The sequence below is a fragment of the Nerophis ophidion genome, linkage group LG25 (assembly GCF_033978795.1).
Source record: "Nerophis ophidion isolate RoL-2023_Sa linkage group LG25, RoL_Noph_v1.0, whole genome shotgun sequence".
In the NCBI taxonomy this organism is placed as follows: Eukaryota; Metazoa; Chordata; class Actinopteri; order Syngnathiformes; family Syngnathidae; genus Nerophis; species Nerophis ophidion.
Window position 1 is genome coordinate 28,162,739 of NC_084635.1, and position 16,210 is coordinate 28,178,948.

Below are 16,210 nucleotides of genomic sequence, written 5' to 3' on the forward strand. Positions count from 1 at the left end.
GTTGTTCTGGATTAGTATGGTGCTGAAGTGCTCTGCCCAATGTTCTAGAATGTGTTAATGTGTTGTTGTTCCTTTATGAGGGTGGTGCCATCTGCAGATCTGACTGGTGCGATGTTTCTGCTCTGGGGCCCATAGTTTTTTTGATTGCGTCATAGAAGCCGTGTGTGTTGTTGGCATCTGCAAGATATTGAGTTTCTTCCGCTTTCTTGATCCACCAATCGATCTCCTTCTGCCGTAGAGGTCTTTGTGCTTCTGCTTTGATAGTGGACAATTTCTTCCTGGGGCTACTTATTGAGGGTTGGCTCGAGCAACTGAGTGTGTCTGACGTTTTTCCTTTCGAAGTTATGAATGCCAGGTGCGTTTTTGTCAAACCAGTCTTGGTGACGTTTCTTGGTGCTTCCAATTGATTCTTCAGCTGCACGGTAGATAGACGAACGCAGTGTGTTCCAGGTAGCGTTAGTACCCTCAATGGCAGTGCTTTCCGGGATGCTGTACAGTTCGGCTTGCAAGTCAACTTCTAAGATGGTGAATGACTGGGAGGGATTTAAAGGTACCCCAGTCGAGCTTCTTGCTGAAGCCTGTTTGCGGTGTGGCGGGCGAATTTTTAGGTTGACTTTTGATCGAATCAACCTGTGGTCCGTCCAGCATTCTTTGCCTCGCATAGCCCTGGTGATCTGGAACTCTCTCTGGTCAGCTCGTCTTGTGATTATATAATCTATCAGATGCCAGTGTTTGGATCTTGGATGCTGCCAAGAGGTCTTCAGTTGTTGTTTTTTTTGCTAAAAAATGGTATTAGTAACGACAGCTTGGTGCTCTGAGCAGAGTGTTAGTAGTCTGATACCATTGTCATTCAGCTTGCCTATGCCATGTTGGCCAAGTACGCCTTCCCAGACCCCTCAGTCAGATCCCACACAAGCATTGATGTTACCCATTAGCAGAAGTTTGTCACGAGGTAGTGTTTTCTGGATGACAGAGTACTGTGTGCTGTAGAAGCTGTCCTAAATGTCCTCACTAGCATCTAGGGTTGGTGCGTATGCGCTGATGAGAATTGTGCGTCGACCTTTTGTGAGGGGAATACGCCAGGTCATTAGCCTATTGCTGATGCCTGTTGGTGTTTCTGGGAGATTTTTAAGCAGACTGGTTTTCACAGAAAAGCCTACCCATGGAGGCGGAAAAGGTCTGGGGGGGAGTCCTTTCCTGAAAAAGGTGCAACCTTCTCCAACTTCTATTAGAGAGTCCTTGCCATGAAAGCGGGTTTCGCTGAGTGCTGCTATCTCCACGTTGCATTTCCTCAGCTCGTGGGCAATCATTGGTGTTCTCCTGCGGGTATGGGTGGATTCCTTGGATGCGTCCAAGAGGGTTCGAACATTCCATGTTGCGATTGTAAGGGGTATCTTCTTTTTGTCTGTGTTTCGAGCGCAGAGAGGGATTACCCGACAGCCGCGGTAAGCTGTCCGAGTTGAGGAGGAACAAACTATTTTTCGGCCACCTTTTCTCTGCCTTTCCCTCTCCAGGGTGAGCAGAGCGGGGCTGCTCAGTCGCATGGGGAGCTACCGAAGAGACATGCTCCTCCGTCCCATATCTCAGCAACCATCATTCCCATGATGCTGTCTGTGGAGGGTTGGGCTAGGTCCTTCCATTACCTGCACCCACCGCTCTTCCCCATCGCCACAAGGCTTTGTAAGGGGGTGTCGGAGAGGGGTCACTATAGACAGCGATTTTAAACTTGACAAACAAGTCAATGGCGTTTTAAAATCGTGTTTTTATCACTTTCGTCTTTTAGTAAAGGTTAAACCGTTTTTATCTTTTAACCATTTTGAACAAGTCGTGCATGCTTTTATTTCAAGTCGCCTGGACTACTGCAATGCACTTTATGTTGGCATTTGCCAAAAAGCTCTCTCCCGGTTGCAGTTAGTCCAGAACGCGGCAGCACGACTTTTAAGAGAGGCCAGGAAACGCTAGCATATAACCCCAATTCTTCTGAGTTTGCACTGGCTCCCTGTTCATTTTAGAATTGATTTTAAAACATTGCTGTTTGTTTTTAAATCTTTACATGGACTGGCACCTCAGTATATCTCGGACCTCATCCAAATTTACACTCTTAGGTCCGAGAGCCAGTTCCAGCTCGTGGTGCCCAAGACCAGACTTAAAACCAGGGGAGGCAGGGCCTTCTCTGTGGTCGGCCCTAAGCTCTGGAACACTCTGCCCCTCCATGTTCAAACTGCTTCCACAGTGGAGTGTTTTATGTCTCGTCTTAAGACCCACTATTATTCTTTGGCTTTTAACACTACGTGAGTTGTGTGGTCCTCTGTTGTCCTGTGTTTTTTATACACTTTGATCTTTATTTTACTGTTTTAATTGATTTTACCCTTTAAAATTGTTTTTAATCATATTTATCTTTATATTGTTTTTATATTGGTTTTATATTTATTTTTCTTTTACTTTTATTCAGTCATTGGTGGAGCATAATATTGTTTTTTAATATTTTTTTTAACATGGCTGTGCAGCACTTTGGAAACGTTCTTGTTTAAATGTCCTATATAAATAAAGTGGACTGGATTGGATTGGGTGGTATGGGGGTTGTTTTATGGGCCTGCGCATGCATTTATGTACTGTTGCATTAAAAACAATTTTATTGTTGATAATAGCGATAATTAGTAATATTCATTATCAATAGTGCTATTTCTATTGGTATTTGTATTGCTCCATTTGTAGTGCAATAATGTTCAATTTCATTTTTGTATGAATAATATTTACTTCACTACCTGCTTCTTTGCTATCACTTTTCGTATATTTGTACATGTTGTATTTGCTTAAGCTGTTCTGTTGTTGTCTTTGTGGTGGTTGTTGTCTCTCTGTCTTAACCCCCTCTAGTCCCCACAATTTCCCCCTCTGTCTTCCTTTTTTGTCTTTCTATTTCCCCCCGCCTGCATTCCAGCTGCGCCAAACATTAATATGAATCCATCCATCCATCCATTTAATAAAATCAAATACAAACAAGGCAACAAAAGAAGTATCCCACTCTTCTCTTTTGTAAAATGAATCTGTACAGCAAATATGGGTTTCGACATCAACAATATGAATTGCCTGAGTAGCTATACAAGACAATACAAATATTTATCAATTATAGAATATAATTAAAGTAATGCATTTTGAAATAGGAAATAACATCCACAGAAAATATTTATAAGTTTTGCAGCAATACAGAATATACAGAACTTGCAATAAACAACTTTCTTGTAGATACTCATAATTCCGCAGGTCAGGGAATGCAATCTTACTCGCCTTAACTATCATTATTGCATAAGGAATAAGTGCTGTGTTATTGTTGTGGCTACTCGCTAGCGCTAAGGGGTTGCTCTTTTGGCGTGTTTAGGTCAGCAATAAAGTTAATAATGCGCGTCAGACTCTTTGTGCTTCTTTTTGGAGTCCGTACGCTACATTGCTTACAAGATGTTACTTGCACAGTATCACCACTAATCACTTGTTGCAGGTTAGTGAGTTTGGATTCATTAAGAACTAAAATTAGGCACTGATGCCTACTTCTCTTTATGTTGGCACCGGTGCCCTTATAGAACTGTGTTTCTATGTCCATCCCTAGTACCTTGTGGGAATCTGTACTGAAACGAATAATCTGCACCCAAAAAGTCACAATACAAATACATTTATCGTTGTACCACTCACATCTAAAGGCATACTTGCCAACCCTCTCAGTTTTCCGGGAGACTCCCGAAATTCAGCGCCTCTCCCGAAAACCTCCCAGGACAAATTTTCTCCCGAAAATCTCCCGAAATTCAAGTGGAGCTGGAGGCCACGCCCCCCCATCATTGAGTCAGACCTAACTCAATGTTGTGACCCTCTTAAACAGGACATTACTGCCATATACTATACATTAAATATAATGTAAATATATTCCACATTTGTTCTGAAGCCCACAGTAAAGAGACGTAACTTCATCACGTTTGCCTGGTTATTGACTCCAAGCCAATATATTACACCGTCGACGAACAAAATTAAGAAATACGCTTGCAAGTTCCAGAAGGATTGGAAACAAGAATTTCAGTTTATCCAGGAGAGTTCGAAGGAGAAGGGGTATGTTGCCTGTAAATTTTGTAGAACAGACTTCTCCATTGAACACGGCGGCCAAACGGATATTCAGCCATGAACGGTCAGCGAAGCACAAAGCGTCCGCAGCGAAGCACAAAGCGTCCGCAGCGCAGCATCGTTCACAACCCAGTATTATGGCCCACCTCGCAAAATGTAGACCCGATGGTGTAAATTATGCTGAGACAAAGATGGCTATGCTGATAGCTGGAAGCAACATCCCGTTCTCCTTTGCGGATGTCTACAACAAATCCGTGAAGGTTATGTTCCCGGATTCGGAGATCGCTCGCCAATATGCAAATGGCAGAACATAGGTTACTCAAATAGTGAAAGGTAAGTGTTGTTGTTTTTTTACTAACCAGCAAGCACAGTACAGTTAGTAGAACAACTGTGTTTTTATTACTGTGTATTTGATAGGTGCCGTCGGAAATTATTTTATTTATATATATATATAATAAAACAAATACATATTGCTAGAATTCACTGAAAGTCAAATATTTCATACATACATATATATATATATATATATATATATATATATATATATATATATATATATATATATATATATATATGAAATACTCGAGTTGATGAATTATAAAACACCCCCACCACCCACCCCCCCCCGGCGCCCCCACCCACCCACTTCCCGAAATCGGAGGTCTCAAGGTTGGCAAGTATATCTTAAGGGGTCTAAACACTTGCAGTTACTTAATTGCTTGTTTTATCTTGCTTGGGTTAACATAAATTTCACTCTTCTCTCTTTTGCTCAGGGAATGTTGAATGTCAATAAGCATCGGGCACTGACAGAAGCTTGGGTCCAAACAATGGGTCTCTCAGATAAAAACACAGGTAAGCTACTGTAGCAATTCTAACCTTGATGAATAGATCTTACTTTTGTATTTTCCCTCTTCTTTATGAGCCATTAAATTGACTGTTCTTGTGGTCTGTTGTATTATCCGTCGCTACTTTTCTGCTGTAGAGTTGAGCAGCGAGGTGTTGGTGTACGGAAATAAGAATCGTAACAGGGCTGTGCATGGGGACATTGTCGTGGTGGAGTTGTTTCCAAAGACTGAGTGGAGAGGGAAGGCCTCTGTGCTGACTGAGGGACCAGGAGATGATAAGAATGGAGAGGACAGCCAAAGTAAACCTGTAGCTACAGGTGGGACTCTCATATCTAAGATTGGATTCAACTCTTTGTCAAAGTGATGCATTTTCAAACTAGGTCAAAAGTCTATCATAATGTCTTATGATGTCTGAATAATTTAACTTTCAGGGCGTATTGTGGGCATCCTGCAGAGGAATTGGAGGGACTATGTGGTAACATTCCCATCAAGGGAGAGCTCTCAGTCCCAGAGCAGAAATTCCCAGCGTATTCTGACTGTGCCTTGGGACTATCGCATCCCAAAGATCCGCATCAGCACACAGCAGGCTGACGCTTTGCAGGTCTGTTTACTTTTAAAAACAACAATCTCAATACACTACATAACAGTTTGGCTAACTTTGGTAAGTATTTCAAATTTATTTGATAAAATCCAACACCAAGAATATACATTTGAAAGGCAATTTAAAATAAAAAAAGAATAGTGAACAACAGGCTGAATAAGTGTACGTTATAGCACGCATAAATAACCAACTGAGAACGTGCCTGATATGTTAACGTAACATATTATGGTAAGAATCATTCAAATAACTAAAACATATAGAACATGCTTTACATTTACCAAACAATCTGTCACTCCTAATCGATAAAACCCATAAAATCTTCTTCCCCGATGTCGCTTCTAAACAACTCTGCCAACTCCAAAGGTATCCACTGCTTCATCATGTCGTTTTGTGCTGCATATTTCACTACGTCCAACTTGTAATCTGCAGTACATGATTTCCTTTTTGGTGCCATTTTTGTTCAGCCCTTCTCAGTTTTTATAAGTTACCGCCAATGATGAAATAATCCATTTTAATAGCTACGGCAGTAGCATATAGCATATAGCAGTTAGCATCCCATTACCCACAATGCACTTCTGCCATGGCCCTCCCCCGTTGAATTCTTATTGGTTGACGTGTATGTGACGAATGCTGACGTGTGTGTGACGATTGCTGACATTTTGTTCATCCATCCATCCATCCATCCATCCATTTTTCTACCACTTGTTCCCTTTGGGGTCGCGGGAGGCGCTGGTGCCTATCTCAGCTACAATCGGGCGTAAGGCGTCGTACACCCTGGACAGGTCGCCACCTCATCGCAGGGCCAACACAGATAGACAGACAACAATCACACTCACATTTTCTTCGTCTCTTCCGCGAATGAGATAAATAATATTATTTAATATTTTACGGAATTGTGTTGATAATTTCACACATAAGTCGCTCCGGAGTATGTGTTGCACCCTCAGCCAAACTATGAAAAAAAACTGCGACTTATAACCCGAAAAATACGGTACTCTGCCTCTTGCCTAAAGTCAGCTGGAATAGGTTGCAGTTCACCTGGGACCCTAAGTGGTATAGAAAATAAATGGATGCATGTCTATTGTCCAGTCATTGCCATCAATCTATCTTATGTTGTTCTTCTGTTCAGGACCACAGAGTGGTAGTCCGCATTGACTCATGGGAAAGCACATCACTGTATCCTAATGGGCACAGCGTGAGGGTTCTGGGTCTGGCTGGTGAGCTTGAGACGGAGATACAGACTATCCTCTTAGAGAACTGCATCCACGTGGCTGCCTTTTCTGATGCGCAGGTCAGAGAACTCATACTCAAATGATCTGTTAATGTTGGGAAAAATGACCTCCAAATAATATCTTTTTTTTTCTCTCCAAACTATGACCGGGCACCAGCTGAGGGAGATGCCTGTCAATTCTCCGGAGAAGCCATGGAGAGTGGATCCTGCTCAGGTGGCTGAGAGGCGGGACCTGAGGGAAAGTCACATGGTGTTCAGCATCGATCCTGCAGGCTGCGAGGATGTGGATGACACGCTGTCCGTGCGCCGTCTCGGTGGAGGAAAGGTGCTGGAGCTCGGGGTTCACATTGCTGATGTTACACACTTTGTTTCTGAAGGCTCACTCACCGACTTGGAGGCACGTGCAAGGTGAGAGAGGGTATTAGTCATACTACTTTCCAGTGGTGTGTCCAGACTTTTTTTTCCCGGGGAGGCACAGTGGTGACACTAGTTCTGCGGTGGTGGCTCACGTAAAACAGTCAGTCTACCCCAGGAGCAGATGTAGCTACCATAGTAATTTACCACGGTCACCACACCAAGTATGAAGTGAATCTTCTTGTAAGAAAATTGCCAACATTAAGCAATATTACAATGCTTTGAGGTATAGCAGTACGTCAGACAGCAAAATACAATAACCGTATTTTTCGGACTAAAAGTTTATTTCATAGTTTGGCCAGGGGTCCCTTATACTCAGGAGCGACTTATGTGTGAAATTATTAACACATTACCGTAAAATATCAAATAATATTATTTATCTCATTCGCGGGAGAGATGAAGAAAATGTCAGCAATCGTCACACACACGTCAGCAATTGTCAAATACACGTCAACCAATAAGAATTCGGCGGGGGAGGATCATGGCAGAAGTGCACTGTGGGTCATGGAATGCTAACTGCTATATGCTATATGCTACTGCCGTAGCTATTAAAATGGATCATTTCATCGTTGGCGGTAACTTATAAAAACTAAGAAGGGCTGAACAAAAATGGCACCGAAAAGGAAATAATGTACTGCAGATTACAAGCTGGACGTAGTGAAATATGCAGCAGAAAACGACAAGAGTACCTTTAGAGTTGGCAGATTTTTTTAGAAGCGACGTCGAGGAAGAAGATTTCATGGGATTTATCGATTAGGAGTGACAGATTGTTTGGTAAACGTATAGCATGTTCTATATGTTATAGTTATTTGAATGACTCTTACCATAATATAAATAAATGATAAATGGGTTGTACTTGTATAGCGCTTTTCTACCCTCAAGGTACTCAAAGCGCTTTGACACTACTTCCACATTTACCCATTCACACACACAGTCACACACTGATGGAGGGAGCTGCCATGCAAGGCGCCAACCAGCACCCATCAGGAGCAAGGGTGAAGTGTCTTGCTCAGGACACAACAGACGTGACGAGGTTGGTCAGAATTTTAAAGAATTTATTTGCAAATTATAGTGGAAAATAAGTATTTGGTCAATAACAAAAATATGTGAAATATGTTACGTTAACATATCAGGCACGTTCTCAGTTGGTTATTTATGCGTCATATAACGTACACTTATTCAGCCGGTTGTTCACTATTCTTTATTTATTTTAAATTGCCTGTCAAAGGTCTATTTTTGGTGTTGGATTTTATCAAATAAATTTCCCCCAAAAAATGTGACTTATACTCCAGTGCGACGTATATATTTTTGTTTCCTTCTTTATTATGCATTTTCCGCCGGTGGGACGTTTACTCCGGAGCGATTTATAATCCAAAACATACGGTACAATGTACTGCAAAGTGAACGGGACTATGTATCCAGTTTTTTTGACAGTAATGGACGTGTTCTAAATAACAGTAAAACAAAATACACGGTTGTGAGTCATAAACATACATAAAAAAATGTACAGCTTTCATCACTTTAAATTGTATTTCTTATAAGCAAGAGCATCAAAATTAGCTGTTAGGGTTAACCATAAATGATCAATTCAATCAATCAATCATTCAATGTTTATTTATATAGCCCTAAATCAAGAGTGTCTCAAAGGGCTGCACAAGCCACAACGACATCCACGGTACAGAGCCCACATAAGGGTAAGGAAAAACTCACCCCAGTGGGACGTCGATGACAATGACTATGAGAAACCTTGGAGAGGACCGAATATGTGGGCAACCCCCCCCCAAACACACACTTCCCCCCTCTTGAGAAGACCGAAAGCAATGGATGTCGAGCGGTTCTAACATGATATTGTGAAAGTCCAGTCCATAGTGGATCCAACATAATAGTGAAAGTCCAGTCCATAGTAGATCCAACATAATAGAATAGAATAGAATAGAAAGTACTTTATTGATCCCTGGGGGAAATTTAGCACCATAGTTCGCTCACAATAAACAATAACAATAATATATGACATATATATATAATATATAATAAATGAATAATATAAATATATTCTACATATATTCTACATTTAAATTATATAGCGAGAGTCCCGTCCGTAGTGGAGCCAGCAGGAGACCATCCCAAGCGGAGACGGATCAGCAGCGCAGAGATGTCCCCAACCAGGCGAACGGTCCATCCCGGGTCCCGACTCTGGACAGTCAGCACTTCATCCATGGCCACCGGATCTGTGTTCCCTCCCGCCCCCCCTCCACAAGGGAAAGGGGGGCAAAGGAGAAAAGAAAAGAAACAGCAAATCAACTGGTCTAAAAAGGGGGTCTATTTAAAGGCTAGAGTATACAAATGACTTTTAAGATAGGACTTAAATGCTTCTACTGAGATAGCATTTCGAACTGTTAAAGGGAGGGCATTCCAGAGTACTGGAGCCCGAATAGAAAATGCTCTATAGCCCAAAGACTTTTTTGGGCTCTGGGAATCAGTAGTAAGCCGGAGTTCTTTGAACGCAGATTTCTTGCCGGGACATGTGGTACAATACAATCAGCAAGATGGGATGGAGCGAGACCATGTAGTATTTTATACGTAAAACCTTAAAGTCACATCTTAAGTGCACAGGAAACCAGTGCAGGTGAGCCAGTATAGGCGTAATATGATCAAACTTTCTTGTTCTTGTCAAAAGTGTATCAGCCGCATTTTGTACCAACTGTAATCGTTTAATGCTAGACATAAGGAGACGCGAATATTATACGTCACAGTAATCGAGATGAAACGTAACAAATTTAATTGGTCTTGTCATATAAATAAGATGGGCAGGACTGTTTCTGTTATTAGAAAATGTGCCTATTTTATGACAGATTTTTCAATCAAACAAGTTTTACAGTCGTCGTGTCTCATCATGATTATTGCTCTGACATGATTTGGTTATACGCGCCAAAGAAAGATATTCCAAAGCTCCAACATGGACAAAACAAGGCCGCACAATTGGCATTGAAGTGCTCACTATGGACTAGTATTGACAGTATGCACCACAATGTATCATGGTTATATGTTGATACAGTAAGTGCTTACTGAAAAAACCTGATGGTATTTTTTTTAACGATTCACAAGGTCAAAATCTTACACTCTACAATATCAAATGTTTGTAACAGACACAGACACCACACTAGACAACAAAATAATGGAAACATTGTAGTACCAGGAGCAAGATCCAGTGCTATGCAAACAACTGTGTTGTACAGAGCTCCGAGTGGCTTCCTCGTGTAATAAAGGAGTCAACTATGATTTTTAAAATAAGCCTAAAAAGCTACTACACTAAAGACTTTTTTATTCCCTTGTTTTTTTAATTCTATATATAATGGATTGTTGCGCTGTTTATGTATAATATCTAGGCATATTCTCTGTAATTGAGTGTGTTTTCTATGTATTTATTGTTGAGATTTTATTTAAATGTTATTGTTTTGACCCCAAGAAGATTAATGGCCATACTGTGTTGTAAATAATGGGGATTCATTATAAACAACTGTATGTCAAATTTCCTCTTTAATAAAGTGAAATTGTAATATTCATAAACATTTTATGAAATTCAAACAGATTAGGTCCTCATTCAAATCCACTCTCTACATTGCTGGCAACAAAATAAGACAGATAGATAGTACTTTATCGATTCCTTCAAGAGAGTTCCTTCAGGAAAATTAAAATAATTCAAAATATTATACAGTGTGCCTTTAAGTGAAGTGAAGTGAATTATATTTATATAGCGCTTTTCTCTAGTGACTCAAAGCGCTTTACATAGTGAAACCCAATATCTAAGTTACATTTTTTAAACCAGTGTGGGTGGCACTGGGAGCAAGTGGGTAAAGTGTCTTGCCCAAGGACACAACGGCAGTGACCGGGTTGGCAGAAGCTGGGATCGAACCCGGAACCCTCGAGTTGCTGGCACGGCCACTCTACCAACCGAGCTATACCGGTATTAAGAGTATTTGCACAACAAATAAATTACCTCGACTTAGTAGAACTAGAATCACAGTGGTATAACAAAAGATGGTGGAACTGAGATAACGTTCAAAACAGGTGAATCAGAATCAGAAGACCTTTTTATTGCCGTTGTTTGAGAACGGGTTCACAAACTAAGAATTTTACTTGGTGCAGTCGTGCAACATAAAACATATAACACAGAATAGGTAATAACATGAGCTGTAACTGAGCTATCAGATGTTGTTATTGTTCATGTGCCTGATGGCCGAGGGGAGAAAAACTGTTCAGGTGGCGGGAGGTGTGGGTCTGGATGGACTGTAGTCTCCTGCCAGAGGCGAGAAGGGCAAATTGTTTGTGTCCAGGTTGAGAAAGTCAGCTGTGATCCGACCCACACGCCTTCTGGTCCTGGAGTAGAACAGGTCCTGGAGAGGTGGGAGTTTGTAGCCAATAACCTTATACCAATAGCACGTACCATGCGCTGCAGTCGATGCTTGTCCCGGACATACTTGCCAACCTTGAGACCTCCGAATCTGGGAGATGGGGGGGGGGGGGTGAGGTATGGTGGGAGGCATTAAGGTGGGGGCGGGGTTTGGTGGTAGCGGGGTGTATATTGTAGCGTCCCAGAAGAGTTAGGGCTGCAAGGGATCCTGGGTATTTGTTTTGTTATGTGTATGTTGTGTTATGGTGCGGATGTTCTCCCGAAATGTGTTTGTCATTCTTGTTTAGTATGGGTTCACAGTGTGGCACATATTTGTAACAGTGTTAAAGTTGTTTATACGGCCACCCTTAGTGTGACCTGTATGGCTGTTGATCAAGTATGTCCTGCAGTCACTTATGTTTATCTGTAGAAGCCGCATACAACATGTGTGTGGGCCGACACGCTGTTTGTATGAAGAAAAAGCGGACGCGACGACAGGTTATAGAGGACGCTAAAGGCAGTAGCATCATGGCACGCCCTCAATATTGTTGTCCGGGTGAAAATCGGGAGAATGGTTGTCCCGGGAGATTTTCGGGAGGGGCACTGCAATTCAGGAATCTCCCGGAAAAATCGGGAAGGTTGGCAAGTATGGTCCCGGACTGTGGCGCCGGGGAAAAATACGGCGATGGAGGAGGTGAAGATGGACTCGATGATGGCTGAGTGGAACTGCACACGCATCTCGCTCAGCACCTTCAGTTTCTTCAGCTGCTGCAGGAAGTACATCCTCTGCTTGGCTTTCTTGATGAGGGAGCTGATGGTCGTCTCCCACTTGAGGTCCTGGGTGATGGTGGTGCCCAAGAAACGGATGGATCCACAATGGAGACGGGGGTGGGAGAGTCAATCAGGGTGAGGGGGTATGGTGGGGCTTTGACTTTCCTGAAGTCCAAGATCATCTCCACTGTTTTCTGGGCGTTCAGCTCCAGGTTGTTGAGGCTGCACCAGGATGCCAGCCGAGATGAGCCCGATGAAGGTAGTGTTGTCTGCAAACTTGAGCAGCTTTACAGACTGCTGTCTGGAGGTGCAGCAGTTTGTATACAGGGAAAAAAGCCAGGGGGAAGAAACACAGCCCTGAATAGTACCAGTGTTTGTGGTTCGACTGTCTGGGACAATCTTCCCCAGCCGCACGTGCTGTTTTCGGTCTGTCAGGAAGTCATTGATCCAACTGCAGAGGGAGTCGGGCACGCTGAGCTGGTAGAGCTTGTCTCGTAGCAGTCCAGGGAGGATAGTGTTGAAGGCAGAGCTGCAGTCCACAAATAGGATCCTGGCGTATGTTCCTGTTGAGTCCAGATGCTCCAGGATGAAGTGGAGGGCCAGGTTCACTGCATCATCCATCGACCTGTTGGCTCTGTAGGCGAACTGCAGTGGGTCCAGTAGGGGAGCCTTGATGTCCGTGAGGTGGGGCAGGACCACGTGCTCAAAGGACTTGGCATGACCACAGACGTCAGCACACTCGGCCTTTAGTCATTAAGTCCTGTGATCCGTGCTTTCTTGGGGTCAGAGACGATGGTGGAGGTCTTTAAGCAGGACGACACTCTGCATAGCTCCCGAGAGCTGTTAAAAATGGCAGTGAAGACAGGAGCCAGCTGATCCGTGCAGTATCTAAAGGTGGAGGGGGAGACACAATCCGGTCCGGGGGCCTTCCGCGTGTTCAGTTTCAAGAACTACTGGCGTACTTCCTCCTCTTGGATGGAGAGGGCCTTTGATGAAGTCCTGGTATGTTTTTGGAGTCCTTTAAGTCATTAAATTAAGTGCTGGAGTTGGTGACAGGGGGGTGATGAAGGGAGGAGCACACCTTTGATGAGCTGAAGGCCGTCCGTGACGACAGTAATGTGTGTTGAGGCCCTGACCGAGAGTCTGGTCATTCAGAGTCTTGGGGGCTTTGGGCTTATAGTTTGTAAGGTCCCTTAGTCCTCTCCACACAGCTGCGTCATTGGAGCTGAACTGTTCCTGTAGACGGTTAGAGTACACAGATTAAGCTTTCTCCACTTCCCTGTTGAAGTGGTACTTCGCTTCTCTGTAGGTACTCTGGTCCCCGCTCCTTCACGCAGTCTCCTTCTGCTTGCGCAGCTGTCAGAGCTTGGGTGTGAACCAAGGTTTGTCATTGTTATAATAAGCTCTGGTGGACGTTTGAATGATAAGCGCCTCATAGAACTGTATGTATGAGATCACAGTGTCCGTATACTCGTCCAGATTGTCTGTGGCCGCTCCAATTGCCTCCCAGTCTGTCTGCGCGCAGCTCCCCCACAGCCTCAGCGGTGTACTTCTTAATGGTCTTCATAACAGGTTTAGCCAGTTTCAGTCTCTGTATGAAGGCATTAAGTGCACCATCACGTGATCTGATAGTCCGAGAGCTGCGGGCAGGACTGCATGATAAGCGCGATAAGAAGAGAGTCCAGAAAATACTGTTCCACATGTAATGCAACAATGTAGATCTTGCAGCATGATTATTAGCTCAAACAACCTGATTTAATGCAATTTCAGTAGAATTTGTACCCTGCATTGAGCATTCCTTCATCACGTGTGTAGTGCATTCTTCCATCACATGCTAATATAGATATTTTGATGATATTACTGGGGTAAATATATTTGATCTATGGTATTTAAGTTTAATAGAGGTGGAATTGCTTGTTACTGTATGGCTGTAGACTACTCCAGCAGATTTCCACTCAAGCTAGCTAGCTGTTCTGCTACTTGTTAAATGATTTGGGGGCAATATCTCTAGCTGGCTAGGTTTATGTACCACCACAGTCTCATAATGAATCAAAACAATTTCTCCAATAGCCGTGATACTAATTTTCTCTATATTAAATCCCATTAATTTATGCTAACAACGTTAGCGATTCGAATTTACGTTTTTGTGATCTGTAAAGTTCAACTAGCATATACTAAATCAAAACGTGTAGTTTCCTCTGCTAGCCCTTCTGTTGTCATACAAGAATGTAGCTTATAGTTTGATTTAGCGTGCTGATTGAGTGTTCATTTATTCATCTAGCCCAGACCTGGGCCAAGTATGGCCCGGGGGCCACATGCGGCCCGTTGAGCTTTTCAAACCGGCCCGCCGGACATTCCCAAATCATTTTTTCAGATCTTTAAGATGGAAAGTGTAGCTGCCATTATGATGTGCAGTGATGTTTTCAAATGACCCTAAGTTTTCAACTATACAAAGTATTTCAATGCTTGCAATTTGCGCTTATGGATGATATACTAGTTACTATGGTAATCTAATTAGTTGCTATGGTCATCTAATTAGTTACTATGGTCATCGACGTGACAGCAGCTCAGACGAGGCACCAAGCAGTGTGAGCAAGAAGCGTTTCCACAGACGCGGAAAGAGATTTTCACAAAGTTCTAAAGCTTAGTGATATATACAATTGAATATAATACAATAGAAAGTACTTTATTGATCCCTTGGGGAAATTCAGAAAATATCAGATGTATCAGATTTTAGGTGGGTTTATTTTGTACCCTTTGCATTCATGTTTCACTATTTCTTGCATTTTTGTTGCGTTTCACTTCATTGTAAAATATGTCGATCGAAAGGGGATGTGACGGCCATGTGTTGTCAATATTCTGTGTTTTATCTTTCATAGAAAAATTTAAAAATTCATTATGTTTTTTAAGGCGGTCTGTCATAACGTATTTAGCATTCAATAAGACATTATTGTGAGATTTTGTATTAGTGTTCCTTAAAATCAGATATACCAGCCCCCAGACACGTTTTTATCTCTAAATTTGGCCCCCGAGTCAAAATAATTGCATTGGTCTGATCTAGCCTATTTCTATTCATTTGTCCCATCAGTAAAATATTTTTAAAGACTACTCTAATTGTTTAGCTGACTATTTATATATGTGTGTGGCATTGCATTAAAGTTTTACAAGAATAAATAAATATAAACAGAATAATGCCACGTACACAATCTGATGTGTGGAGACATTTCACCCTAACCAATGTAGGCGGAAAGGCTGTGTACATTTACAAATACTGTGCAAAGAGCTATGTCAAAAATGCCACAAAGATGCAGTAAGATACAATAGTATGTAATTACTGTAATTCCCATTAATTCCCATGGACAGTGTCCAACTTTGAATGATCAAAAAATTGTCAATATTTCCAAACTTCCCGAACTTAACTTCCTGTGGTAAATTTCCGGAAATTTACCGGAAACTTTCCACCCCTTTGCAACTCTAGTCTGGAATATGCTTTTTCTCAGAAAAATGAACTAACAATATAATTTTTAATAATGTAAATACCTCAAAAACTAATGTTTCCTTACGCTGGCTTCAAATATCTGTTTTGTGTGACAGTTTATGAGGTGGCGACTTGTCCAGAGTGTACCCTGCCTTTCAGTGCAGCTGGACTTTTTGTCAACTACCTTACAAAGCGAAGATGTGCTTTTCAAGTATTTTAGCATAGACCCACATCAGATTAGTTTTATTAGAGCAAAGAATATCAAAGGGGAACCTCTGTTCATCCTTCGATATATTTTTTGTTTATGCTGCTCCCTGTGGAAAAAGTTTGGACACCTCACCTTTAAGAAAAACAAACATCTTCAGTGCCAATGCAC

General features: G+C 42.2%; 1 protein-coding gene across 1 annotated transcript in view; it reads left to right on the top strand.

The window, feature by feature from the left end:
• dis3l (DIS3 like exosome 3'-5' exoribonuclease) overlaps positions 1-16,210 on the top strand; it is an 83,035-nt gene that overhangs the window by 34,770 nt on the left and 32,055 nt on the right. The window contains exons 6-10 of the mRNA XM_061887456.1: positions 4,878-4,956; positions 5,087-5,266; positions 5,381-5,550; positions 6,680-6,841; positions 6,939-7,189. Coding sequence (XP_061743440.1) covers positions 4,878-4,956; positions 5,087-5,266; positions 5,381-5,550; positions 6,680-6,841; positions 6,939-7,189 — 842 coding nt within the window. The remainder of the gene's footprint in view (positions 1-4,877; positions 4,957-5,086; positions 5,267-5,380; positions 5,551-6,679; positions 6,842-6,938; positions 7,190-16,210) is intronic.